The sequence below is a fragment of the Trachypithecus francoisi genome, unplaced genomic scaffold (assembly GCF_009764315.1).
Source record: "Trachypithecus francoisi isolate TF-2019V2 unplaced genomic scaffold, Tfra_2.0 Lachesis_group10, whole genome shotgun sequence".
Taxonomy (NCBI): Eukaryota; Metazoa; Chordata; class Mammalia; order Primates; family Cercopithecidae; genus Trachypithecus; species Trachypithecus francoisi.
In genome coordinates this window covers 129,985,605-130,010,502 of record NW_022681455.1, presented here as the reverse complement: position 1 = coordinate 130,010,502, position 24,898 = coordinate 129,985,605, and the positions used below count along the sequence as shown (strand labels likewise).

Genomic DNA, 24,898 nt, shown 5'->3' with positions numbered 1-24,898 from the left:
TTCCCTGGTTCTTCTCTCAGGCCACACCTGGGGCCTGGAGGGGCTTCACCTGTGCCTGCTCCCCACCTCTGGGCTCACTAGTGAGGAGCCAGGGTGTCAGCAGCTGCTCCATAGCCCCTGTCCAGGTAGTGGCAGCCCCCGGTCGCCTCCTGCCCCAGCCAAGCAGGGTGGGATGGGGGCCCGGCTCTCAGGTCCCTGCCAGGCCAGGCCTCACTGGCCCCATCCCCTTCATGGTCAGTGTGGCACTGGGCTCCCGCCCCACATGAGAGAGACTAGCATGGTTTTCATTCAGATTTACCCAGGAGGTTTCTGTCTTTCATACAAAGATGAGATCCACTGGTAGGAGGCAAAGGTGGGACTAGGGGGGTGAACCCCATGGGGCCGATGGAGAGAAACTCTTCCCACCCCGGCAGGAAGGGTCCTCTTCCTGGCTGCCACATCCACACTCAGGTTCTGCCCCCAGCCTTGGGCCCTCGCCTGCGGGAAGGAGGCTGCCCCAGGCCCATGGGGGTCAGGCCCGGTGACCTCAGGCTGCCTCTGCAGGGGCCATCGCTGCCACGCAGCCGGGGAGTGGCGTGTCCAGTTGCATCCCAGGGTCAGGCTGTCCGGCCTCTGTGTCTGGGTAGAGGTGCCCTGGGAGAAAGACCCTCCCTGGCCTGGTGGTCCCATCTGGCCCCTCGCTCCAACCCTCATGGGTGCCCGTACATGTCTGCCAGCCGGGCGAAGCGGGGCCCCCAGTCCCTGAGGTAGTCATAGTCCTGGTCCTCATCGCCCTGGCTGGACAAGATGGAGCTCAGGGTCCCCGCCACCGAGCCATCACCCTCGTAGTCATAGATGAGGGCTGTGTCATAAGGCGGCACACTGGGGTCACTATCTGCAGCCTCCAAACCCTGCAAAGAGGCCCAGAGAGGTCAGGATGCACGGAGGGGCCAGCAGGTGACCCGCCGCCACAGCCACAGCCCAGGGCAAAGTCAGCTCAAGGCAGAGGCTCAGAAAGGGGAAGCTGCCTATATCCGGGGCGAGGTCTGAGGGGAGGCAAAGCGTCCTGAGGGCACAGCAGCAGGATCGTGAAGAGGGGGCTGTGGACTGCCCCTTCCGCAGGATGAGGCCAGCGGCCAGCCCGTCCCCCAGGGCTCTGCCCTGCCCCAGCAAGGTGGGAAGGGGTTGCTCCCCATCACCCTGTTCTCCTCATCCCGGCGGCCCCTGTCCACTCAAGGCAGAGCCTGAACCTCCCGGACACCTCCATCCGCAGGACGGCCCGCCTGCCTTTTGGAGGCTCTGTCTGCACGTCTGTCCTCTCAGCTCATGGGGACACGCACACTCCTAACTGGGGGTGTACACCTTTGCTGAGGGCTTTTTCTGAGTCAGGTGCTACAGGTGCAGACAGGCACAGAGGAGAGTTCCCTGTGTACCCCCCACCCCAGATTTCCCATGTTCATGTTCACCCTGTGGACGGCAGGGAATCATGAACACTGCATCCAGAGGGGCTCCTATGGGGGCCTTGATACCACTGAGAGCCACCAAAGCCCAGGGGGTGCTCCCGGGGCTCCTCCACCCGCTCTACGGTGGACACAGGGCAGTGGATGGGGCTGTGGCCACTGCCACTCCATCCAGGCAAAGACCTACATGGTGGGTGGAAGCTGAGGGCCCAGTTCAGAAGGTGGCAGTGGGGCTTCCACACTCCCGCCCGCACATCATCTTGCTCTGCGGTGTCCTTGGGTGGCGCATAAGTGCAAGCATGTGCAGGTGTGTAAATGTGCGTATGTGTGTGCACCTGTGCATGCCAGTGTGACTGGGGTGTCCCCAGGAGCACCTACATCACTGATGAAGTCAGCAATGTCCAGGGGGCTGGTAGGCAGCGCTCGGGGTGGCTGGGGGTGCAGGCGGCTCTGTGGGGCATCTCTGCGAAGTGGCGGTGGCCCCAGAGGCAGGCTCAGCGCTGTCGGGTGACGCAGCTGGCTGATGTCGTAGGCATCCTGTGGGCGAGGACATGGAACAGAGCCAGGCGTCCCTCCGGTGGCTCTGGTGGAGGTCTCAGGTAGAGGCTCCTGGCTAGCTTGTATGAAGGCCCGCAACCTGGGTTCCTTGGGGACCCCTCCCCACCCAGGCCTGCCCCCTCACCTGGTCCTCCTCCCCGCCTCCCTGCTCATCGTAGTTGAGGACATTGTCTCGAAGGTCGTCCTGGGGGCCGTGCAGCAGCCCCTTGCCCCGCGACTGCTGCCGGAACCGTGCCCGGAGTGCCACGAGCAGGACTAGCACTGGGGAATGAGGGGACGCAGGCTGGGGCCAGGAACAGGACGCGACTTCAGGGGCCGGGCTGCGAGGGAGGTGGGAGGAGGGGGCGGGGCAAAAGGAGGCATGGCTGGTAACCGGGGGAGGGGTTGAGGGGGCGGAGCTTGGGATAGGGCGTGTCTGGCATGGAAGAGCCGGGTTGGGGAGGAGGGGGCGGGCTTGTGGAGGAGGGGGAGTGGCTGGTAAGGAGGGGCCGGCTTGGGGGATGGGGCGTGGCTGGCAAAGACCGGGCGGGGTTGAGTGGAAGGGGCGTGGCTGGTAATGAGGGTGGCGTTGGGGAGGAGGCGGGGCTGGGGGGAAAGGGGCGTGTATTGTAGTGAGGGGGCGGGGTTAGGGAGGAGCCCGAACTGGGGAGGAAGGGGCGTGGCTAGTTAGCAGCGGGCGGCCTGGGGAGGGTCCGAGGGTCTGAGGGTCCAGGTGGAGGTGGGCGCTCACTCACCTAGCAGCAGGAGGGCGCTGGCCAGCACGATGACCAGTGCGCCCAGGCTGAGGCCTGTGCCACCCGCCAGCAGCGCGGCGGCCCCCGGCAGGCAGACGCCGTCCTGGCCGCAGCGGCACACGGTCACGTTCAGCGGCTGCTCGCGCTGCTGGGGCGGCTGCCCGGAGTCCCGGAGCAGCAGGCTGAGGCGGTGCAGGCCTTCGGGGACCTGGTTTCGCGGCCGCAGGCGCGCATGGCTCACTGCGGAGGGCGCCCGTGGTGAACGAGAGCCTCCCGCGGCCGCCCCTACCTCGCCTGTCCTCCTCGCGCCGAGACAGGGTGGATAATCCCGAGATCCTGGGCCTGGGTTCCCCCCACCCTCCTCTGTCCTCTGGGCGCGATAAGTAACCCTGCCCCGCACGAGGATGCAGCGGGTGGGGGGGGACCCTGTTGCAGGACCACGGGGTTGCACGCCCCTCGGCCTCCTGCCCCTGGTCCCGGGACGGAGTGTGGGATCCGGGGAGGGCGGCGGTGGGGGGAGCGCGGCGGTGGGGGGAGCGCACCATTGACCTGGCTGAGGCTCCAGTTCCGGCCGAGCTCTGGGAGCCTGGGGCTCAGCTGGAAGTGGAAGGGGGCCCCATGGGGAGGCAGGTCCTCATCCGTGGCGCCCAGGAGGAGGCCGGGGCCCTGGTGCGGTTCGCTGCACAGGCTGCCCGGCGGCGGCAGGGCCAGTACGGGTGCGTGGTCGTTCACCTCCAGGATCTCAATGGACAGGGTGCCGGTGGCGGTGCGGGGCTGGGAGGCTGCAGGCGAGGGGGCCGTGGCTCGGTGACCCCGCCCCAACACCCCAGCCCGCCCCACCAGTCGGCTCAGAGAGGTGCAGCTCTGAGCCCCCGGGCGGCAATGGGCAGAGCCCTTGGACACCGGCAGGGGTGCTCAGCCGGGACAAGGCCAGGTCAGGGAGCCCCAAGCCAGCCGCGCCCCTCACCATCATCCTGGGCCAGGACAATGGCTCTGTACCAGCCGCCCTTGAGGAAGGGAGACGCCGGGCTGAGCACCCGCTGGGTCTGGATCCGGCCAGTGGCTGCGTCCACTTGCAACCAGTCTTCTGGGTCGTAGTCCTTGGAGTAGCTGATGCAGGGGAGGGGAAGAGTGGGATCTGAGTTTATCCCAGGGCCCCACAGGTGTGGTCAGGTATGGGTGCATGACATGCACTGCAAACACACACAGGCACACACACACCTACCACATGCATGCACACATGCACACACTACACGTGTACACACACTCTTACATGCACATGCATGCACACACACGTATATACCACATACACATACATGCATATGCACAGCGCACACACATGCACATACATACCCATAGACACTCTCTCACACTTTGCACAACCCTCCCCCCACACCTATACACCACACGTATGTACCACACATGTGCACACACGTATGCACATACACATGTACACACAACTCATGTGAATATGATGGGAGCTGCAGTCACTGGCACCTCCTGTGAGGTGAGGAAACTGAGGCTCAGGGAGGGCAGGCAAGCTGTCCAGGGCCCTGAGACAGTGTGTGGCAACCTAGTTAAGCCCCAGTCGGTGTTCGCCCTTCCTGGGCACCACGGACACAGACAGGGATTCACAGGGCCAGGCTTGGGGTGAAATGAGATGTGAACGGCCAGTCTCCTGGGAGCAGGGGCCTCCGGGGATGGACACGGCTGGCAGGGACAGACTGTGGCATGCACAGGCTGGAGCCAGGCCTGCCCTAGGGGGTGAGTTCACCCCAACATGCACACATGGGGATGCTTGGGACTCGAGACCCTCCAGACCTTCAGGAACCCACACCAGCAAATGGTCCCTACACCCTCTGACCCTTAGAGCCCAGGGATCAGGGGCACCCAAAGCAGGAATGGGGCCGTTAGCCTCCTCTGCCTCCCCCAGTGCCTCAGGAGCCCCACCTGAGCCTCTGCAGCTGCTCTGTGTCAGGGTCCCAGGCAGAGAAGACGGCCACCAGAGTGCCTGGGGGTGCCCCCTCTGCTAGGCTGGTCCGAAGTGGGTTCTCCTGGAACACGGGGGGCTCGTTGGTGTCCTGCACATGCACGCGGACCTTGGCCTGGCCCCGCTCGGCCCTGGGGGCAGCCGCCTGCAACGGGGCCTCATTCTGCACCGACACTTTGAGCTCGTAGTGTTCACAGCTCTCATAGTCCAAGGCCTGAGGGAAGAAAGCACAGCCTGTTACTCACCCAATGCAAGTGTGGGCACCCGAGGGTGGGTGCCACAGGGGAGCCACTCCTTGGGTCTGTCCAGAGCACCTGTACTTTTCTTCTGCCCCTATTTAACCTTGAAAAAACAAATTATGCAGGACGAGAAGGCACAAATAATATTATTAAAATGCTTGTTGTGTGTGGTGGTGGTTGGGGAGAAGCCCAAGGTCCAAGCACACGCTCTGCAGGGGTTTCAGTGAGAGTCGTTGGGGGGGATGTCGCCAGCCCCTGCAGTCACTTGATTTTAAACAAAGGAGATTAGGCCGGGCGCGGTGGCTCACGCCTGTAATCCCAGCACTTTCGGAGGCCGAGGCGGGTGGATCGCAAGGTCAGGAGATTGAGACCACGGTGAAACCCCGTCTCTACTAAAAATACAAAAAATTAGCCGGGCACTGTGGCGGGCGCCTGTAGTCCCAGCTACTCAGGAGGCTGAGGCAGGAGAACGGCGAGAACCCAGGAGGTGGAGCTTGCAGTGAGCTGAGATCGCACCACTGCACTCCAGCCTGGGCGACAGAGCGAGACTCAGTCAAAAAATAATAATAATAAAAATAAATAAATAAAGGAGATCATCCTGGGTGATGTGGTTTGGCTTTATCCACTCAGGTGAAGGCTTTGAGAGCAAAACTACATTTTCTCTACCTGGAAACTGCTGCGTCAGCTCTGGTCTGTGGTCTGCACCTTAGACCTGCCCAGCCAGACCTCAGCATCTCATGAGCCTGTTTCTTGCAGTCCATCTCTTGCTGTGTCAGTATCTAAATACATCCACATCTACACGTGCATACATATCTGTGCATGTGTCTCCTATGGCCTCTGTTTCTGTGGTAGAACCAAGACTGACACAGGTGTGCAGCTGTTTTTGTACATGGATTTCATAGGAAAGGGAGGAAGGCTGGACAGAACAGAGTGGTGCCTCTGGCCCTCAAGCCCCATGGGTAGCATGGCGTGGGACCCAGTCCTCAGGCTGGGGGGCTCCATGCCCTCCCACTCTCTTTTTTTTTTTTTTTTTGAGACAGAGTCCTGCTCTGTCACCCAGGCTGGAGTGCAGTGGTGCGATCTCAGCTCTCTGCAAGCTCCACCTCCTGGGTTCACACCATTATTCTGCCTCAGCCTCCTAAGTAGCTGGGGCTACAGGTGCCCACCACCACGTCCCGCTAATTTTTGTATTTTTAGTACAGACAGGGTTTTACCGTGTTAGCCAGGATGGTCTTGATCTGACCTCGTGATCCACCCGCCTGGGCCTCCCAAAGTACTGGGATTACAGGCCTGAGCCACAGTGCCCGGCTGCCCTACCCCACTCTCTCACCCAAGGACGAACACAAGGTCCCAGCTGCCCAGGGAATGTGACACTGCCGGGAAGGGGCTCGGACCCCAGTGGGAGCATCTGTGTGTGCCAGCTGGGGGCCGCTCACCTTCACAATGGACAGAATACCCTCATTGGTCTTGGGGTCCGTGCGGATGGTGAACTGCCCATCGGGGTCGCCTTCCAGGATGGTAAACCTGGCCACCCAGTTGGGGGAGCCTGGCAGGTCCCTGTCCTCCACTTCCAGGCGTCCCACATCCACTCCGCTGATGGCCTCTGTGGCCTCCAAGAAGAACTGGTGGTGGGGGGGATCCCAGCCCCAGTTACCAGCAGGGCTGGGCGGAAAGCATGGGTGGGGCCCTCAGGGCCCTCAGCTCACCCACCCCTCCCACCCTCCCTCCTGCCTCCTAGCAGGAACACCCTCCCTTGCCCCTGTCGAAGCTGCTCCCCACCCACTGGGTGTCCTCAGGTTTGTCTGTTTTGTAAGTCACTGCCCCCCAGGGTCCCCCACAGTCCTTCTCTGTGGGCTCAGCTTCATGCTCCCTTCCCATACAGCAAGGGCCGGAGGGAGACTTGCTCCCCAATGTTAGATGGTCCCAGAGGGCCCTACGGGCTGCTTCTCCCCAAGGGCCTCTCTCCCAGCTCTGACTCCATTCACATGCTGCCACGCATCACCCCCAGGCCCATCATGAAGCCCCCTGCCTTCTGCAGGAGCCCAAGAAGGGAAGGCAGCTCTAAGCAGGGGCTACTTTTGAGGGAGGGACAGCAGCAGCACCTCGTCCCTGGTGAACTCGGGGGCATTGTCATTGATGTCATCAAGGGTGATGATGGCTGAGGCAGTGGCTGTGAGGCCGTCTCCGGACATGTCTGCCACCTGCAGGGTCAAATTGTACACCGCGACCACCTGGGGATGTGGGGCACAGGGTCAGAAGATGAGGGCCCAGGTGGGCCACATGGGGACTGGTCAGGGGCGGGAGCCAGGCCACCTGGCCAGCTCGGTTCCTACGGGAGCGCCCAGTGGGTGTTGAAGACCCCAAGTGGCCCTGAGAATCCTGCCCCGATCCTAAGTGCATGGGGCTGTGGTGCTGCCCCAGCCTATGGTGCTGGATAAGCATTTACAGAGCACCTACTGTGCACTGGGTAAGCGTTTACAGAGCACCTACTGTGTGCTGGGTAAGTGTTTACAGAGCACCTACTGTGCGCTGGGTAAGCATTTACAGAGCACCTACTGTGTGCTGGGTAAGCGTTTACAGAGCGCCTACTGTGTGCTCAGCGCCTAGCATACCAGTGAGCTTGGGACCCTGCCCTGGGGAGCCGTGGTTAGTGGCAGGGACAGAAATGGACAAAGACCACGTAACACAGTGTAACCAGGAGGGTTTCCCAGCGGGGCTGACTCAAGGGGCGTCTTTGGGGAGCACAGAAGTCCGAAAGCAAGGGGCAGCGGGGGCTCTGACAGAAGGAGCTAGTTACTTACTAGTGGGGAGCCATTGCCATGAGGCTGAGAGGGAAGGGGCTGCTTGGGGAGCCCCGGCCTGTGCCGGGCCCCTCACGCTCTACTTGGACCAGATCCCTCCCGCCCGGGCCAGTGCGGTTCCTGTCTGTGAATCAGTGGGTTCACCCCACGCCATCTCCTCAGGAGCTGGGGCCGCTGCCAGCTCTGCAGCGACGGTAGGGACAGAAGTGTCTGGGGTCGGCAGGCTGGGGGCAGAGGGTCGCACAGGAGATGGGCTGCCCTGGCTGTGCAGGGAGGGGTGGAGCTGCCGGGGTGCCACCTCACCTCACGGTCCAGCCCCACTTGCACGGTGCGGATCTCGCCTGTGAGCTCGTCGATGCTGAAGAGCTCGGGGCCGCCCTGCTGCAGGATGGAGAACCGCAGTGCTGCGTTGTCCGTCTCGGGGTCGTCGGCATCTGTGGCCTCCGCCCTGGTCACATAGGTGCCTGGGAAGCACAGGGAGGCATGAGGGTCAACATCCACAGGGCCGATGGGCTGGGGGCATCGTGAGGGGTGCGGGGGCCCTCGTGTGCACAGGCTTCCTGGTTCCAGCACGGCTTGACCCCAGATGGGGCAGTCAGTCCATGCTGCTGTTCGCGTCACCAAGGCGGCCTACACGCGGCAACCCCCAAGTCCAGATGCTTCCCGCTGCCCCTGAAGCCCACCACGCCATGTCCAGGCCACCTATGTGGTGGAAGCCTTTTGCCCAGCTTGTGCTGTTTATGGGGTCGCAGCACAGGAACATAGGATGCTCCTGGGTCAGGTGCTGGCTCCTGTGCCTGCCCGGTGCAGGGGCTGAGGGCACTGGGTCAGCCTGGGCTAGCTAGCGGGGGGCCTCCAGGAGCTGCTGGCATCCAGGGTGACAGAGAACTCATGGGCAGGCTGAACAGAGGATGCATGGGCAGGATAAAACAGAGGACACACAGGCAGGCTGGGCAGAAGATGCACGGCAGTTGAGCAGAGGACGCACACCGCGTCTGTGTAGCCAGAGCCCCAGCCCCACCTGCTGTGGGAAGCAGCACTCGGGAAGGTGCTGCTAGAGGAAGCCACATGTGGTAGGGCTATGCTTCACCTCCCCCGCATTTCCCTCTCCTGAGATTTAGGCCTGACCCCTCTGGCAGCTCAGGTGGACTGAGCCACCGAGGTGGGGTGGGAAGCACAGGCTTCGGGCCACCCTGGGGAGCAGCTCCTGGCCGGCTGTGACCTCCCCCCTCCCGGGACAGCTGGAGCCAGGACGTGCTGTCTGTCACCTGGGACAGAACGAGGCGCGGAGGCCTTGCCACAGACACAGGAAGGAAACTGAGGCAGGATATAAGCCTCCAAGCCTGAGCCTGGGCCAGGCCTGGCCACAGTCCCCAGTAGCCCCAGACACGAGGGGGCCTGTGCCCTTCCGCCAGGTCTTTACCACGGGCCCCCAGGGAGGTGGGAACGAGTGCCTGTGACTGGGGCTTGCAGGCCAACCCGGGTTTGGGGCGAATCACAACCAAGAGATGCCTGTGGGTGCTTCGCACCCTGCGTGAGTACAGGGTGAGGATGGGGTGTGCTTGGCTCCAGATGGCTCCCTTAGCAGGAGGGAGAAGTCATTTGCTTTTGGGGGAGAACAGGACCCCTGAAAAACCTCCACTCCCAGGCTCAGATTTTTGGGTTTGAAATTTATATTGAAATGGGAAGTAGCATGAGTTGACCTGTGGAAACGGACCTTCCTTGGAGACCTGTTTACTTAGTTTTAGACTCTCTGAGGGGCCTCTGGAATTCTTGCTTAAGGGAAATCCTGGATTTCTGGGTTCGCAGAGCCCTTCCCTGCAGCCCCTCCCAGCCCAGGGCTGCCATCCTGTCTCACCTGGGGCTGCGCCCTCCAGCACGCGGCCGGTGAACGCCTCCTGCAGGAAGACTGGCCGGTTGTCGTTCTGATCCACAACTACAATCTCCAGGTCCGTGGGGTCCTCCAGGGTGGATCCTCCCAGGTCCAGGGCAAACGCTCTTAGCTGTTCAAACACAGAGCAAGGGTTGGCTCTGTGGCCCCCAAATTTCTGTGGCTCCCGTTAGGGCCATGCGAAAGAGACAGCACGTTCAGACTTTGTCTCCAGCTGGAAACACCAACTTAAATAGGAGAGAAACAGCACAGGGTGGGGTATCTGTCACAGTGGCTGAGAATGTCCCTGAACCGGAACCACCTTCCCTTAGCAGACAGAGCAGGTGCCATTTTCCCTGCTTGCCTTGGCTGCCAGGAAGCTCACAGCTGCTTCATGTGTGACTAAAGTAAGGCTCTCAGAGGGTTCCTAATCTCCCTCCCTTTCTCTCTATGGTCTTGGTTCCTCCTGAAGTTTTTTTTGTTGTTGTTGTTTTTGTTTTATTTTTAGATGGAGTTTCACTCTTATTGCCCTGGCTGGAGTGCAATGGCGTGATCTCAGCTCACTGCAACCTCCGGGTTCAAGTGATTCTCCTGCCTCAACCTCCCAAGTAGCTGGGATTACAGGCGCACGCCACCATGCCCAGCTAATTTTTTGTATTTTTAGTAGAAACGAGGTTTCATCATGTTAGCCAGGCTGGTCTCGAACTCCTAACCTCAGGTGACACACTTCGGTCTCCCAAAGTGCTGAGATTACAGGCGTGAGCCACTGCGCCCAGCCTCCTCCTGAAGTTTAATTCCCCTGTGCACACGGCATTTTAAAGGCCTCCCATCCTTTTGGAGAATGGGGACAATTACAGTTTCCATGTGAGAAATATTCTCAAATAACTTGATGTAAGGGATGGAAGGACTGGTTCTCAAAGTCTCAAGGAAGATTCGGGGCAAATAAAAGGAAATTTTGCTTCCTGCAAAGGCAAGGCAGGAAGCATCCTTTCCCCACATCACGTACAAAATTACTTTTTCTTTTTTTTTTTTTAGACAGAGTCTGGCTCTGTCGCCCAGGCTGGAGTGCAGTGGCGCAATCTCAGCTCACTGCAAACTCCACTTCCTGGGTTCATGACATTCTCCTGCCTCAGCCTCCCGAGTGGCTGGGACTACAGGCGCCCACCACCATGCTTGGCTAATTTTTTGTATTTTTAGTAGAGACGGGGTTTCACCGTGTTAGCCAGAATGGTCTCGATCTCCTGACCTCGTGATCTGCCCACCTTGGCCTCCCAAAGTGCTGGAATTACAGGCATGAGCCACCACTATGCCTAGACTTTTTTTTTCTTTCTGAGATGGCATCTCGCTCTGTTGCCCAGGCTGGAGTGCAGTGGTGTGATCTCGGCTCACTGCAACCTCCACTTCCTGGGTTCAAGTGATTCTCCTGCCTCAGCCTCCCAAGTAGTTGGGATTACAGGTGCGTGCCACACCTGACTAATTTTTTGTATTTTTAGTAAAGACAGAGTTTTGCCATGTTGGCCAGGCTGGTCTTGAACTCCTGACCTCAGATGATCCACCCGCCTCGGCCTCCCAAAGTGCCAGGATTATAAGCATGAGACACTGCGCCCAGCCCCAAATGACATTTTGGAGAGGGCAGACTGGGGGTGAGCAGGTTGGGAGACGGCAGGCTGGGGTAGGGCAGGCTGGGGTAGGGCAGGCTGGGGGTGGGCAGGCTGGGGGAGGGCAGGCTGGGGGAGGGCAGGCTGGGGGAGGGCAGGCTGTGGGTGGGCAGGCTGGGGCTGGGCAGGCTGGAAGAGGGCAGGCTGTGGGTGGGCAGGCTAGGGCTGGGCAGGCTGTGGGTGGGCAGGTGCCTGCAGGGAGTATAGATGGGGTTCTGGGCTCCAGGGCTCCCTCCTCTTGCTCCCACTGCCCTGTCTTTTCTTCTTCTTCTTCTTCTTTTTTTTTTTTTTGAGACAGACTCTCTCTCTGCCACCAGGCTGGAGTGCAGTGGCGAGATCTCAGCTAACTTCAACCTCTGCCTCGTGGGTTCAAGTGACTCTCCTGTCTCAGCCTCCTGAGTAGCTGGGACTACAGGTGCATGCCAGAATGCCCAGCTAACTTTTGTATTTTTTAGTAGAGACAGGGTTTCACCATGTTAGCCAAGATGGTCTTGATCTATTGACCTTGAGATCTGCCTGCCTCAGGCTCCCAAACTGCTGGGATTATGGGCATGAGCCACCGCGCCCGATCCTCTTTTCTTTTTCTTTCTTTTTTTTTTGAGACGGAGTCTCACTCTGTCACCCAGGCCGGAGTGCAGTGGCGCGATCTCGGCTCACTGCAAACTCTGCCAACCGGGCTCACGCCATTCTCCCGCCTCAGCCTCCCGAGTAGCTGGGACCACAGGTGCCCACCACCACACCTGGCTAATTTTTTGTATTTTGAGTAGAGACGGGGTTTCACCGTGTTAGCCAGGAGGGTCTCGATCTCCTGACCTCGTGATCCGCCCGCCTCAGCCTCCCAAAGTGCTGGGATTACAGGCGTGAGCCACCGCGCCCGGCCCCTTCTTCTTCTTCTTCTTCTTTTTTTTTTTTTTTTTTTTGAGAGAGGGGCTTCCTCTGTCACCTAGGCTGAGCACAGCGGCACAATCACAACTTACAGCAGCGTCGATCTCCGGGGGGATCCTGGCACCTCAGCCTTCCAAGTATAGCTGGGACCACAGGCATGCAGCAACACTGCTGGCTATTTTACCGTTTTTAAAAATTTTTTTTTTTTTTTTGAGACGGAGTCTTGCTCTGTCGCCCGGGCTGGAGTGCAGTGGCTGGATCTCAGCTCACTGCAAGCTCCGCCTCCCGGGTTTACACCATTCTCCTGCCTCAGCCTCCGGAGTAGCTGGGACTACAGGCGCCCGCCACCTCGCCCGGCTAGTTTTTTGTATTTTTAGTAGAGACGGGGTTTCACCGTGTTAGCCAGGATGGTCTCGATCTCCTGACCTCGTGATCCGCCCGTCTCAGCCTCCCAAAGTGCTGGGATTACAGGCTTGAGCCACCGCGCCTGGCCTTTTTAAAATTTTTGTAGAGATAAGGCCTCACTTTGATGCCCAGCCTGGTCTCGAACTATTGGGTTCAAGCAATCCTCCTGCCTCGGCCTCCCAAAGTGCTGGGATTCCAGGTGTGAACCACCGTGCCCAGCACTCACTGCCCCTTCTCTCAGACCTCAGAATCCCAGGGACATCAGTGGTTTCTTCCCTGACTAATCCCACTCCCGAGAACAGTGGTGGCCACTGGGATCAACATTATTTTGGGGCCAGGCATGGTGGCTCCCGCCTGTGATCCCAGCACTCTGGGAGGCCAGGCACGGTGACTCAGGGCTGTAATCCCAGCACTCTGGGAGGCCAACACGGTGAAACCCCGTCTCTACTAAAAATACAAAAGTTAACTGGGCATGGTGGTGGGTGCCTGTAATCCCAGATACTCAGGAGGCTGAGGCAGGACAATCGCTTAAACCCTGGAGGTAGAGATTGCAGTCAGTCGAGATCGTGCCACTGCACTCCAGCCTGGGCGACAGAGTGAAGCTCCAACTCACAAAAAAACAAAACAAAACAAAACACTATTTACAGATTCTTCATGACACTCCTGAGCTCCCAGGACCAGTGTGGAGCTGGCTGTGGTTGAGCCACAAAGCTACAGCGGCTACAGCGTGCTCCTCCCAGGCAGAACCAAGCCGCTCCTCCACGGGACCTCTGTCTGCCCTCCAGTTAAATGGGAACATCACCCTAAACAGCTGCCTCCTCAGGCTGCAGGGCCTTGGTCCCAGACCCCTGTACCTGGCCCCACTTAAGAGTGCCTGGATGTTGCAGGAGCAGCAGTCTGGCCTGAAGCCCACCGAGCTGGAGGAGAAGCCTGCTGGGGAGGAGGAGCACTGGCTTCCCACCAGGCCTGCTTGACGGGCACAGGCTGGACCGCGCAGCTCCGCACCCTGAAGCGGTCGGTCTTCTCACGGTCCAGCATGGCATTGAGGAACACCTTCCCCGTGAACTTGTCGATCGAGAAGACGCCCCGGGGCTCCTCGTCCACGCCGGGTCCCTGGATGCTGTAGATGACGCTGCCCAGCTGCTGCTTGTCTGACTTGATCTGTGGGGCAGCAAATGGGGCTGGGGAGAGTTGCTCCGGGCGGGGGCCTCTGCCCTCTCTGCAGCCCCTCAGGCCCCTCCCTGGCTGACAACAGAGCAGGTCTAAGGCTCCTAGGACTGGTACCCAGTGAGGAGCTGTGCTGGGCTGGGGACAGCTCAGCCTGGGGCCCCAAGGGTACCCCGTCCTGCAGCCTCATTTCAGGCTCAGCCCCTGGTGTCCTCAGGGCCCTGGTCTCTGGGGCGATTTTGGGCGTGTGAAGCTGAGACCCCGCAAGGCAGTTCCCCTTCACCTCCATCTGCTCAGCGTCGGCGAACACGCAGACAAAAATCACGCCCGAGCATGCAGCCTAACGTGGAATGTGTCCACCAGAGGCGCACGTGGGGTGGGAGCAGCTCTGGACTCCCCTGCGGCCTGGGGCAAAGGGGAGGGTTTGAGCCCTGCTGTAGACCCAGGTTGGAAGCCCAGAGCCCTGGCAAGGTGGGTGAGTCCTGCCCCAGCTCTGCCCTGAAATAGGGCCCCACTGGCTCCCAGGAGACCTTTAGGGAATGAGGGAGGCCCACTGGGAACCAGCCTACTCCTTCCTCCCCTCCCGCCCCCTTACCCACTCACCTGAACCAGGGGGTAGGGGAGACGCTTGTGGTTCTCGGATACACTGATCGGTGGGATGACCCAGGCCCTCCGCACGCGGCTCGGGGCAGGCGCCCGGCGCCAGGGGTACAGGGTGGTGGGCCTCCTCTGTCCAGGAACCCCCAAAGACAGGAAGAGGCTCTGCAACAAAGACAGATGCGTCCCACAGCACTGTCTCCCGGAGCCCTGGGCGGCAGTGTGCAGCTGGGAGCTGTGGCTGGTGAGGAGGCCACAGGGTGCAGCATTTCCCTTGCCCGCGGGTCAGTGCACATTGGCGCACCGCGGCTTCCACACACAGGGCTGTGTCACACAAGGGCAAAGGCGCGTGGGCCCCACCCCATCAGGCTGAGCTGGGGCCTTGGTGGCCACACCCCAAGCACTGGCCCTCAAAGCCCCGATCCAGCTGCCCCAGAGTTTCCTACGGGGCCCACGCAGCAGCCAGGCTGTCTGCAGCCCCTGGCGAGTGCATGTGGCCGCTGGGAGGCAGCGCTAGAGTTCCAGGCGTCTGGCTGGGAGGGACACCTGAGATTCACCCAGCGGGAGCACAGCCTCACCCCAGGTGCCAGGGTAGCTGTGCACACAGCAAGCCCCGTGCACACAGCAAGGTCCAGTCAGGGCTGGGGAGAGCGTGGGGGTCTTGACTCCGAATGACCCTAAGAAACCAGTGGTGGTGCCTGTGGGCACGGTGGGCTGGCTGTGGAGGGTCCCGGGGAGTGGAAGGGGAGGTGCCTGCAGGAAAGTCCCCATCCCCCTCCACCTCTCCAAGCACTTTGTAGGAACGGAACCCCAGGATGCGAGAGTTCAGCTCCAGTCCATCCAGAGCAGCTAGAAATGTATCCCCAGTTTGTACAGTGGCCCCATCTGAACCGCGCTGGTCTGTCAGGACCCACCAGGTCAGGGCTGGGCAGTCAATGCTAGTGGTGTGGGTTCTGAGACCGGCTGGGCTGGGGCCAGGTCTGCCTCGGTGGGGCTTGTGGTGGCTGCACAGCTAAGAGAGACATGGCTGGGGACAGAGGGGCAGCCCCACCCCTAGCCTTGCTGCTTTCTCCCAGAATGGGGTACCTTGGTGCAGTCTTCACCTCTTCACCCCAATATTTCAGCTGCTGGGACTCTGGTGTGCCCACCTCCTCCTCTCCCACATCAGGGGCTGGGGTGTACTGTTTGTAATGCACACAGGAAGCCCCAGTGCTTGGGGATGAGGCCTGGGCAGAGCATGGGGCTGCAGAGGGAGACGCCGTGCACCCCACCCTACTCCAGGGCAGTAAAGACCCCAAAGTGGAGGCAGCTGCCCCCAAATTCTCCCGAAGTCCTGACAGTCAGCAACTTTCGTGACCACAGATGGCCCCACACCCACCCCTTAGATGGGGAAACTGAGGCCTACGAAGGGACCCAAGTCAAAGAGCCGGGTGGGGAGGAGCACTCGTAGTGACCCCAAAAGCACATCCTGAATTTTCTTGTTTTAAAAATGCGGTCACCATACCCAGCTCCTAGCCTGGGCCTTGGGCCTGAGCCCTGGCCTCCCAGGGTGCCTGGCCCCACCTTGGTCAAAGGGAAGCTTAGAGACGGTGGGTCCTGCCTGTCCTGGGACCTCCAGGACACCTGTGCTTGGGACCCCCTGAGCCTGAGGAGTCAGTGTTTCTGGGTGGGCTGCACGGCTTCTTCCTGAAAGACCCTGACCCTAAAGCACAGCCTGGTAGAAGTTGCCACAACTGACAGGACATGGCTCTGGGCTGACCCCACGTGGCTCGGCACAGACATGGAGGTCACCCCCGAGCTCCCGGGTCAGGCTGATGCCTGGTGCAGCTCGTGGGGGCACAGAGTCTGCCTGAACTTGGCGAGGGCAGGAGGGGCCGGGGTTGGGGGAGAGGCAGGGGAGAGGGACATGAGGGAGGACGAAACAGGGCTGCCCCTCCCCATCCCCTGTGCCCTGGGCCTGGCTAGGAGCTGTCTGTGCACCCCCCAGTCCTGGGGGTCTCCAGGCTCCCGGCCCTTCTCTTGGGTGACCCTCCTCCCCAGAGGCCCCCTCCCACCCAACAGTGCTCTCCTAGCTGCCAGAATGTTCTAGATCTGCATCATCCAAGACCCACAGGCCACAGGGGACTGCTGAGCCCTTGAAATGTGCAAAACCGAGGAGCTGCGTCCCCTTTCGTCTCGCTGCGGCTAAGGCCCATGTGTGGCCAGCACCCAGCCCCACACGCCCAGTGCTCACAGCCTCAATCAGCCTTGGCGAGGGTCCCCCGACTTTCCCAGCCCCCCACTGCAGGGCTGTGTGGGTGAGAGACCTGAGCCCCCCCCCTCACCGCGTGTAACCAGGGTGTGGCATCTGCATCGTCCCAGTGATGGAGGCTACAGAGGAAGATGCTGAGTTGGGGTGGGCAGGGTGGGAAGCTTCCAGGGCCCTGTGGCCAGGGTTGTGATGGGGGTGGCAGCAGCTCCCCAAGGCACAGACCCTAACGTAGAGACAGGGCAGCCTCCTGCACCACCCGGCTGGGGAGGGGGACAGAGACCCCCTGCCCCATGCCGTGCTCTCTGGGGCACCCCTATCCAGGACAAGCCCTCGGGCTGCTGGGTTGCCATGGGGGCAGGGGGATGGCTGGGAGGTGTGGGGGGTCCTGGGTAGACGATGGGGAGTCTGGGGGCAGAGCGGGCCCCAAACACCACCCACCACACACAAACTCCTCAGCTCCCCTTTCAGACAGGGCCCCCATCTCAACACCACCGTCTTCACGGCCTGCTCCTGAGCTCCTTCCCCATCTCAACACCACCGTCTTCATGGCCTGCTCCTGAGCTCCTTCCTCTGGACAGCAGGTGGGCTGGGGTCTAGGGAGGCTCATGGGCCTCCCCAGCTGGTACCAGGTCCTGTGCCTACCACAGGGGTGTGCTGGTCATGCCACGCCAACACCTAGAACAGCTCCCTACATTGCGCGAGTGGAGGGAGCGCTGAGTCAGCCCTGGTAAGTGGGACCCTGCATGGGAGCTCTCACCCAGCTCCCCGCTGGAAGGGGGCACCTGCTCCAGGTGGAGCAAGTGCCCCATGAAATGGAGCACTGAGAACTGTGGGTGTCAGAGCTGGGCAAGCCAGGCTACCCCTCCCCCTGCAGAACCACAGACCTCCACGGCTACTCTGGCCACCATGCCACTGCTGGCTCTGAGGCTGCCCGCTCTCCTCAGCCCCGCGCCAATGCCTCGCCCTCCAGTGCCGCCTGCTCCTGCTGGCTTTGCTGAGACTTCAGTCTAGGCAGGGGCTGGGACGTGGGGGCAGGTGGCCTTGAGAGGAGGCAGCAGCTAGGGGCTGGTATGTCTGAGTGGGCAGGGGCCGGGAAGGAGATGTCAGCATGGCCAGGAAGCCTGTTAGGCTGAACCTCCATTAGGCTTGGCCTCTGTCCTCCACCACTGGCAGCTTACCCTGTGTGGACGAGCAAGGCCCAGGCTGCCCATCTGCCCACCCCGAGATGAGGCATTGGGGCCTCTCACTCTGACTGTGTCCTGTCCCCAAGGCTGGCCCAGTACACAGAGGTCCCCACAGGCAGTGGCAGCAGCATCCAAACCAAGGCCAACTTCCATGGGGTTCTTGGCCCTCGGCCAGCAGGACCTGGGCCCCCTCCTCCATGGCCTCCTGGGAGTCCAGAGAGTAGCAAACACTTTGGCAGGAAGCAGGGAGAGGACGGGGTGGGGGCTCCTCAGGCTCCCAGGCTGGGGACCCTGCCGGGGAAGCTCTCTGCCAGCCGACAGATGGCGGCCCTGGCCTCAGAGCCTGCCAGCACCCACAGAGCACAAGCCACTTCCAGGGCAGGGCAGCTCCTGCCAAGTGGAAACCTGCCTGCCCAGCATGGGGCCTTCATCAGCCTCGGTGGGCACAGGGTCTGTTTCCAGCCCTGGCTGTGCAGCTTTGCGCTGGGCCTTGCCTCTCCCCCTCTCCCTTGGTCCTCCCAACCCCCCGGGAGCCTGTGGTGGTCCCCTCATCTCCCAGCTCTGGGCAGAGCCTGAGGCGTTTGCCCAAAGCCACACAGAGCCAGGAGCCACATGGGGTCTGAGACCCAAGCCAGGCTCTGAACCACATGCTCTGAAGGAAATCCAGCCACAGAGCCACGCCTGTCTTGGGCTAGGCCTGGGCATGAGGCAGGGAGACCCCCGGCTATAAGAACCCCACATGGCTGAGGGGGAGGGACCACCCCCACCAGGGCAGAAATTTCCATCCGCTTCCTGCCTAGCTGCCACCAAACCTGGGCTGGCCCTCTTGCCCCACCCTCCAGCTGCCTCCACTGGAGATCCTCCAGTCACACTGGGCTGGGTGCGGTCAAGGCAGAGGCTGGGAGTCCGGGGCCCAGGCCTGTCCACAGCCTGAGTTCACCAGGTCACAGTGGCCGCAGTGCCTTGGCAGGGCCCACTTGCCCAGATTACAGCTGGTGTGGGTGTGGGTGGGCAGGCAGGCCACGGCCCACTTCCGGCTCTCCGGTTCTCAAAGCTGGCTCTTTGTCCTCCGACCCCACCCCTGTCCCAGAAGACGTGGCCAGGGGAGGGAGGGCCTGGGAGCTGGCTTGGGGAGATTGGGACATCCGGTGCCCAGGACAAAACCACATCAACACAGCCAGCCCACAACCCTGCACCTGGGCTAGGGGACGCGAGCACCCTGGGAGGTGGAATTTGTGGACACCCGTCCACTTCTCTCTGTCTCCCACGCAAGCCAAGCAAGACCAATGGACATTAGTGACCTGCTTCCCCACAGTGGTTCCAAAATGACATCCCCAAGCTCATCCTTGACTGGGCCCTTAGCCAGGAACCTGGAAGGAACCATCCTGAAGCCCTTGAGACGTCTGGGGTCACCGCCCTGGAGCCAAGCTCCTGGGACTTAACGCCTCTCTTGGGGTCTGCTCCTCGCCCGACACTCAACCCCAAGGGGCTGCTGCGTGAGAAAGCCCCCTGCATGCACTGAGCGCTCGCTAGAGTTTACAAACACCACTGCGAGGTGGGAATGGGGTTTACAAACACCACTGCCGGGTGGGAATGGGGTTTACAGACCACTGCCGGGTGGGAATGGGGTTTACAGACACCACTGCCGGGTGGGAATGGGGAGAAGTTCTGGGGCCAACCTCACACTCCTGCTCACCCGATTTTCCAAGGAAGGATGCTGTGAGATTCTAGGAACACCCTTGGTGGGTGCGTGGGTGGGTTTGCCTGGGAAGGGAGTGTGAAGGCCCCTCAAGTTTCTCAGGCTTCAACCCCTCCCCCAGGCTGGAACCTGGGGCCACCCCGTTCCTGGATGGCCAGGCATGGCCCCAGCTGTCGGCCTGGCCCAGAGCAGCTGCAGCATCTTTTCCGGGCCCCACCCTCTCTAGCTGCTGCAGGCTTCAGAGAAGGGATGTGGAAGAAGAGGCGTGGAGGCAGCTGTCCCCTCCAAAGCACAGTGTCTGGGGCTGTCCTGCCACTGTGGGAAGAACAGTGGCCTGCGAGCCACTTCCCTTCTTGGCCTTGGTCACAGTCACCTGAGCTAAGAGCCTCCGCCTGGCCCCCAGGGTGCTGCTGACACTCTCCCAGAGACCAAGGGGCTCCCAAAACCCAGATGCAGAAGTGGGGCCCTTCCCAGCAGGCTGGGGTTCTCTGTGAGTCAGCAGTGCTGCCCCAGACCTCAGCTGCCTCCCAGCTGGGGTGGGGTCCCAGGTGTAGAACCAGCAACTAGGGATGGTGTGGGTGCAGCAGGGTTGACGGGCCAGTTCTGAAGACAGTCTGCCCCCAACCTCCCTCCAAGTGGGGCTGAGTGAGCTCAAAAATCAGAGGTGGCCCGAGCAGGGGAGCAACCCCTCACTTGGAGAAGGCCCTGATGGGCCACGCTGCCTGCCTGGGGGCTCACCAGGAGGCGGCCTGGGACCCCTCGGCTGCCCAGGAGAGCACATAGTCCTGAAAGCTGAGCTGGTGGGGGAGGGGCAGGCAGGGTCCTGACACGGACATATTTTGCCTCATAGTGGAGTGAATTTGAGCCTTGGCTATAGACCCCTTGCCAGCTGGCCCCCACCTCCACCAACTCCTCCAGCCTCCAGCTGTCGGCGGAGGGGGCTATTGTCCCCCAGTCCTGGGGGAGAAAAGAAGGGATAGTGAGAGGGGAGGCTTCCGGGGAGGGAGAGGTCCTGCCTGCCTCCCCACCTGCCACAGAGCCTCCTGGGGCCTGTTGAAAGGCAAATGCTCCCAAATCCAAAGGAAGAGGGGTCTCAAGGAATGTTTTCCCCGGCGCCGACCTCCCCACCACCCCCCACCATCCCCCCACCCCCCCCACCACCCCCCACCACCATCCTCCCCCACCCCCCCACCCCCCCCACCACCATCCTCCCCCACCCCCACCCCCCACCCCCACCACCATCCCACCCCCGCCATCCCCCCCGCCACGCCCCCACACCACATCCCCCCCACCCCCCCACCCCCACCCCCACTCCACCACCCCCACCCCCGCCATCCCCCCCGCCACGCCCCCCCACCATCCCACACCATCCCCACCACCACGCCCGGGTGGTGCCAGGGAAGAAACGCTGTCCCCAGGGCAGGTGGGGACAGACCCTGGAGGCATGGAGCCCCCCAGGCTGTGCTCCCTGGCAGAGGGCTGAGGGGTAGTGAGCCTGGGGGTGAGCACACATGCTGAACCACTCTCCCCCCGCCACTGTCTCCAGTTGGGGGAGTGGGGGGTGGCAGGAGCCGTGGTGCCCCTCAGGGACAGCTGCTGGAGGGTCTGGCTGGCCAGGCGCCTGGTCAGCTGCCAGGGGCTGAAATTGGAGCCAGCTGGAGCCAGGAGGCCTGTGGGAATGAGGGGACTCAGGAAGCCCCTTCAGTGGGGGCTGGGAAAGGAGTGGCTTCCCTTACTCACTGTGTCCAGCACTCCCTGACCACCCTAGGACCACAAGAGCAGTGAATGTTGAGAGTGCCGCTAAGCCCTTTATGTGCATTCTCTTAAACTGGCAAGAGGCTCCCCTCTTGTACCCAGTGACGTCCCAACCACAGCCAGCTGTGCCCCAGCCCAGTCCCTGGGGGCTGAAGCCACTGAGGCCACATCCTCCATGTCCAGGCCCCCCTAGGGTGTGAGGAGACGTGGCTCTAGCTAGGCAGTGCCCATGGCGGGTGTGGGGGCCGAGGCCTGGGCTTCCTTCCACGCTGGCTTTCTCCCATGTTGGAGAGACCACAGTGCCAGCAGTCCAGAGATTTTTAGAGGCAGAGTCCAGCAACCTCTGGGGGGCCAGGCCCCCAGGCCTGATCACCCCAGGCAGCTGCTGCAGGGGCCCAGGTGAAGCCCAGGAACCCAGGGCTGCCATACACCACTCGGCAAGGTCCTGTGTGTCGGGACCTGGCTCAGCCTGGGCCCTCCCAATCGAGAAATAGCCCTGAGTGTGAGTTCCTGGGGGCAGGGCCTGCAGCCACCCCTGCTAGACGGGAACTTGGGGTGGGGGGTTTGGACACCACCCAAGACTAGCCAGGGATCATGCGCCCGCCGCAGGGAGTCCCTATGGAAACCTGGCCCCCAGGGGCCCCAGACAGGGGCGCTCCTGTCGCTCCCCCCCTCTCTGCTCCACTCAAGACTGGCAATGCCCCAGACCCCGGCAGGGGTCCCTCCAAAGACAGGGCACGGCCTGCTGGGTGGTCCCTGCCTGACCCCAGCAGGACTCTGCAGTCCCGGGGGTGATTCCGCCAGGTGGAGGGTTTGGTTACACTCACTCCCCACAACCCCGGGAGTGCGCCCCCAGCCCAGGCACCCACCTGGGGCCACTCAGCTCACAGGTCCCCAAAGGCGGCCAGGGCCAGTGATCTGGGGGAGACCTGTGCGGCTGCAGTTGAAGACACCGTCCCGCAGGGCCTGGGGAGGCAGCGGGGACCCCCGCAGGTGCGGATGCCTTACCTGGGCCAGCAGCCCGAGGACGAGGAGCAGAGCGGCGTCCATCGGGGCCGAGGCGGGAGCGGGGCCGGAGTGCACCCGCGACCCGAAGAAGCGAGTCCGGACTGAGTGACAGCGCAAGTGCGCGGGGCGGGCCAGGGCCAGAGACAGCACGTGTGAAGGGGGCGGGGAGGGGCGGGGCGAGGGCTGAGTGACAGCACGAAGGAGGCCTCTGACGGGCCGAAGGCCGGCCTGGGCAAGGCTAAGGCTGAGTGACAGCATGTGGGCAGGCGGGTGGGGCGGAGCCTCTGGCGGGCCAGGGCGGGGCCGAAGGCTGAATGACAGCGCGTGTGCGAGTGGGGCAGAAGGGGCGGGGCCGGGGCCGAGGGCTGAGTGACAGCGCAGGTGCGCCTGCGGGGCGGTGACCGCACGTGGCTGGTGGGGCGGAGCCAGAGGAGGATGGGGCGTTTGGGGCGGGGCCGAGGGCTGAGTGACACCTTATGAGCGTGCAGGGCGGAGCCGGGGCGGGGCCGAGGGCTGAGTGACAGCGCGTGCCTGGCTCTGGCTGGCAGGGGCAGGGCCAGGGGCAGGGCCAGGGCCAGGGCCAGGGCTGGGTCGGAGATGCCGCGGCTTGCTGCGTCGGGCTGTGGGGAAGGCAGGGTGGGTGGGGCCGGGTCAGGCACCAGCTGGGATTCCTTGCTTCTTCATTTCCTGCTCCTTGGGCCCCGGCTCGCCCCTGCTCTGGGGCGTCTGCACTGCAGTCCCTGCCGGGGGACGCCTCCTGAGCACTTCCTTGGGCCCCTCGCCGCTCTGGCTGCGTCTCCTGCGCCTCCCCGCATCCCAGTGAACACTAGGCCCACCCTCCACGCACCTCCTCGCAGCCTCATTTTACCCAGCTTCTATTCAATATGGAGCGGCTCTGGTTCACACGCCTCTGATACCAGCGCGGCTCTAGGATACCCCTAATTCCTCCAGTCCACGCGCCTCCTCCAGCATCCCCTTGTTCCCCGAGGCCCCCTTCCTAGAGCACCTTCCTTCCTACAGAATTCCTTCTCATCATCCCTCAACGCCCAAGATCAACGCCGCCCCCTCCTGGAGCCTCCTTGCCACCTGGCCAGAAGCCCTCCCTCCTGTTGACTGTGGCACCTGCTCTCCTCTTCGAGGCCCCGCCCCCTGGGAGGGCGTGGGTGTGGCTCAACACCTGCACAGGCCCAGTGCATGGTCAGGGAGGTCCTGGAGGGAGGGTGGAGGGGGCTGGAAGGAGAAGGACCCTTTCTTTCGAGCAGGCAGGGTGGGGAGTGGGGGTTGCTGACCAGCCCCAGAGCCGGGCTGGGAAGCCCGTTCCTCTCTGTGGTGGGAGCAGGCACGGTGCCTCTGCTCTCCTCTCGACTGTGGGTGGCTGTGCAGGTGCAAGCACCATCTGTGCACTTGGCCTGCTTGGAAGGAGGCCAGGCTGCCCAGGAGGCTCAGGCCAGGACTGTCCCTGGCGCTCACTGCTCCAAGATGAGAGAGGGCAGAGAGTCCATCTCCAGACTGGGAGGCCTCTGGGGCTAGAGTGTAGCCTGTTGGGGACCACCATCCCACCTCGGTGGTCAGGGACTTCAAACTAGGGGTGGAGAAGCCCTCTGAATGCTTTTGGTGTTCAGCCTCACAGGACTAGTGCAGGGGTGAGGTAGAAGTGTTCGCCCTCCCCCCAGAAAGAGGCCTGGGTAGGCTGCCGTCTGCCACCCCCAGCTGCTCTCTTCCACCCTGCACCCACCTTGCTTCAACCACCCGCCTCCCACCCACCTCGGGAAGAAACGGAGGCCAAACCCCTCCTCCATGGGATGTGGGAGTTTCTAAGGGAAAGGCTAAGCTGGGCCAAGTCCTGGGTGAGCCCCAAATGCAGGGCAGGGCCAGGGAGGCAGGAGGCTTGGCCACTGTGGGAGGGTGTGCTCCCTGGTTGGCTGGTCATCCTCCAGGGGCAGGTGCCCCAGCGAGGAACCCCGCTCCACGTGCTCCCAGGGCAGCAGGAAGGCCAGGAAGCAGGAGCCTGGGTCCAGTCCCACCTCGGAGCCTTGGGCTGGAGGTTCTCCAGCTTCCCCTTGTGTCAGCCTCAGTTTCCCCTTGTGTCAGAGGAAGGTGGCAGGGAAGGGCTGGGTACCCTGAGTCTGGAGGTCCTGTACAGTGAGGGGCAGGGCTCCATTTTCGGCTGCAGGACCATCAGCCCTAGAAGAGCACTCCTCTTTCCTAGTGGACCTGGAGATGCCCGACCCTCCCTCTGCACCCCAAGCCTCCAGCTGGGACCCCACTCTGGGCATTCCCCTCCTTTTTCCAGAGTCTGCAGTCTTGGGTCTTCAGGACTCACCTCCATCACTCCTGCCCTCTGCCTTGCCCACCTCAACTCTCCAGCTCGGGAGACACGCCTCATGGGCATGGGGTGGGGGCAGGGCCAGCTGAGGTGTAGAGGGGGCTCCCTGGTCCACAGCCTCAGTTCCCTCCCTATTTCCTCTCCCCAGTATGAGGAACTGGGGGACAACAAACAGGGCCCCGGACCCCCCAGGAGCCCTGCTGCCTTGGATGTTCCAGAGGTGCCCCCACCCCCCAGCCCTGGGCCGCCCCTCCCGGCGCTGCAGGCAGTGATCCAGAGTGGGCTGAGGAATTTCCAGCTTTCTCACGACAGATGCAGGCAGGTGCCAGTTT

General features: G+C 62.1%; 1 protein-coding gene across 2 annotated transcripts; it reads right to left on the bottom strand.

Annotated features, from left to right (window-relative positions):
- Positions 1 to 261: 261 nt before the first annotated feature.
- On the bottom strand, positions 262 to 22,370 carry CDH15 (cadherin 15). 2 transcript variants are annotated; one of them, XM_033219372.1, is made up of 14 exons: positions 22,241 to 22,370; positions 14,350 to 14,508; positions 13,585 to 13,740; positions 9,620 to 9,764; positions 8,065 to 8,225; positions 7,063 to 7,191; positions 6,397 to 6,582; positions 4,682 to 4,935; positions 3,699 to 3,841; positions 3,274 to 3,513; positions 2,732 to 2,971; positions 2,122 to 2,258; positions 1,818 to 1,976; positions 262 to 890 (listed from the first exon to the last, which is right to left on the bottom strand). In XM_033219372.1, exons 1-14 carry the CDS (start codon positions 22,280 to 22,282, stop codon positions 690 to 692), a joined length of 2,352 nt encoding a protein of 783 aa, XP_033075263.1. In that variant the 5' UTR covers positions 22,283 to 22,370; the 3' UTR covers positions 262 to 689. The 2 variants fall into 2 exon arrangements, with proteins under 2 accessions (XP_033075263.1, XP_033075264.1); XM_033219373.1 differs by lacking the exon at positions 262 to 890 and having other exon boundaries at positions 1,857 to 1,976; positions 2,122 to 2,280.
- Between the last annotated feature and the right edge of the window lie 2,528 nt (positions 22,371 to 24,898).

Excerpts from the sequence above, each read along its gene's own strand:
- CDH15 (XM_033219372.1), bottom strand. The coding sequence starts at position 22,282 with ATGGACGCCGCTCTGCTCCTCGTCCTCGGGCTGCTGGCCCAG. Across the intron at positions 14,509-22,240 it reads TCCTCGGGCTGCTGGCCCAG|AGCCTCTTCCTGTCTTTGGG; the intron begins GTAAGGCATCCG and ends TCTTTGTTGCAG. Across the intron at positions 9,765-13,584 it reads AGAAGACCGACCGCTTCAGG|CTAAGAGCGTTTGCCCTGGA; the intron begins GTGCGGAGCTGC and ends GTGTTTGAACAG.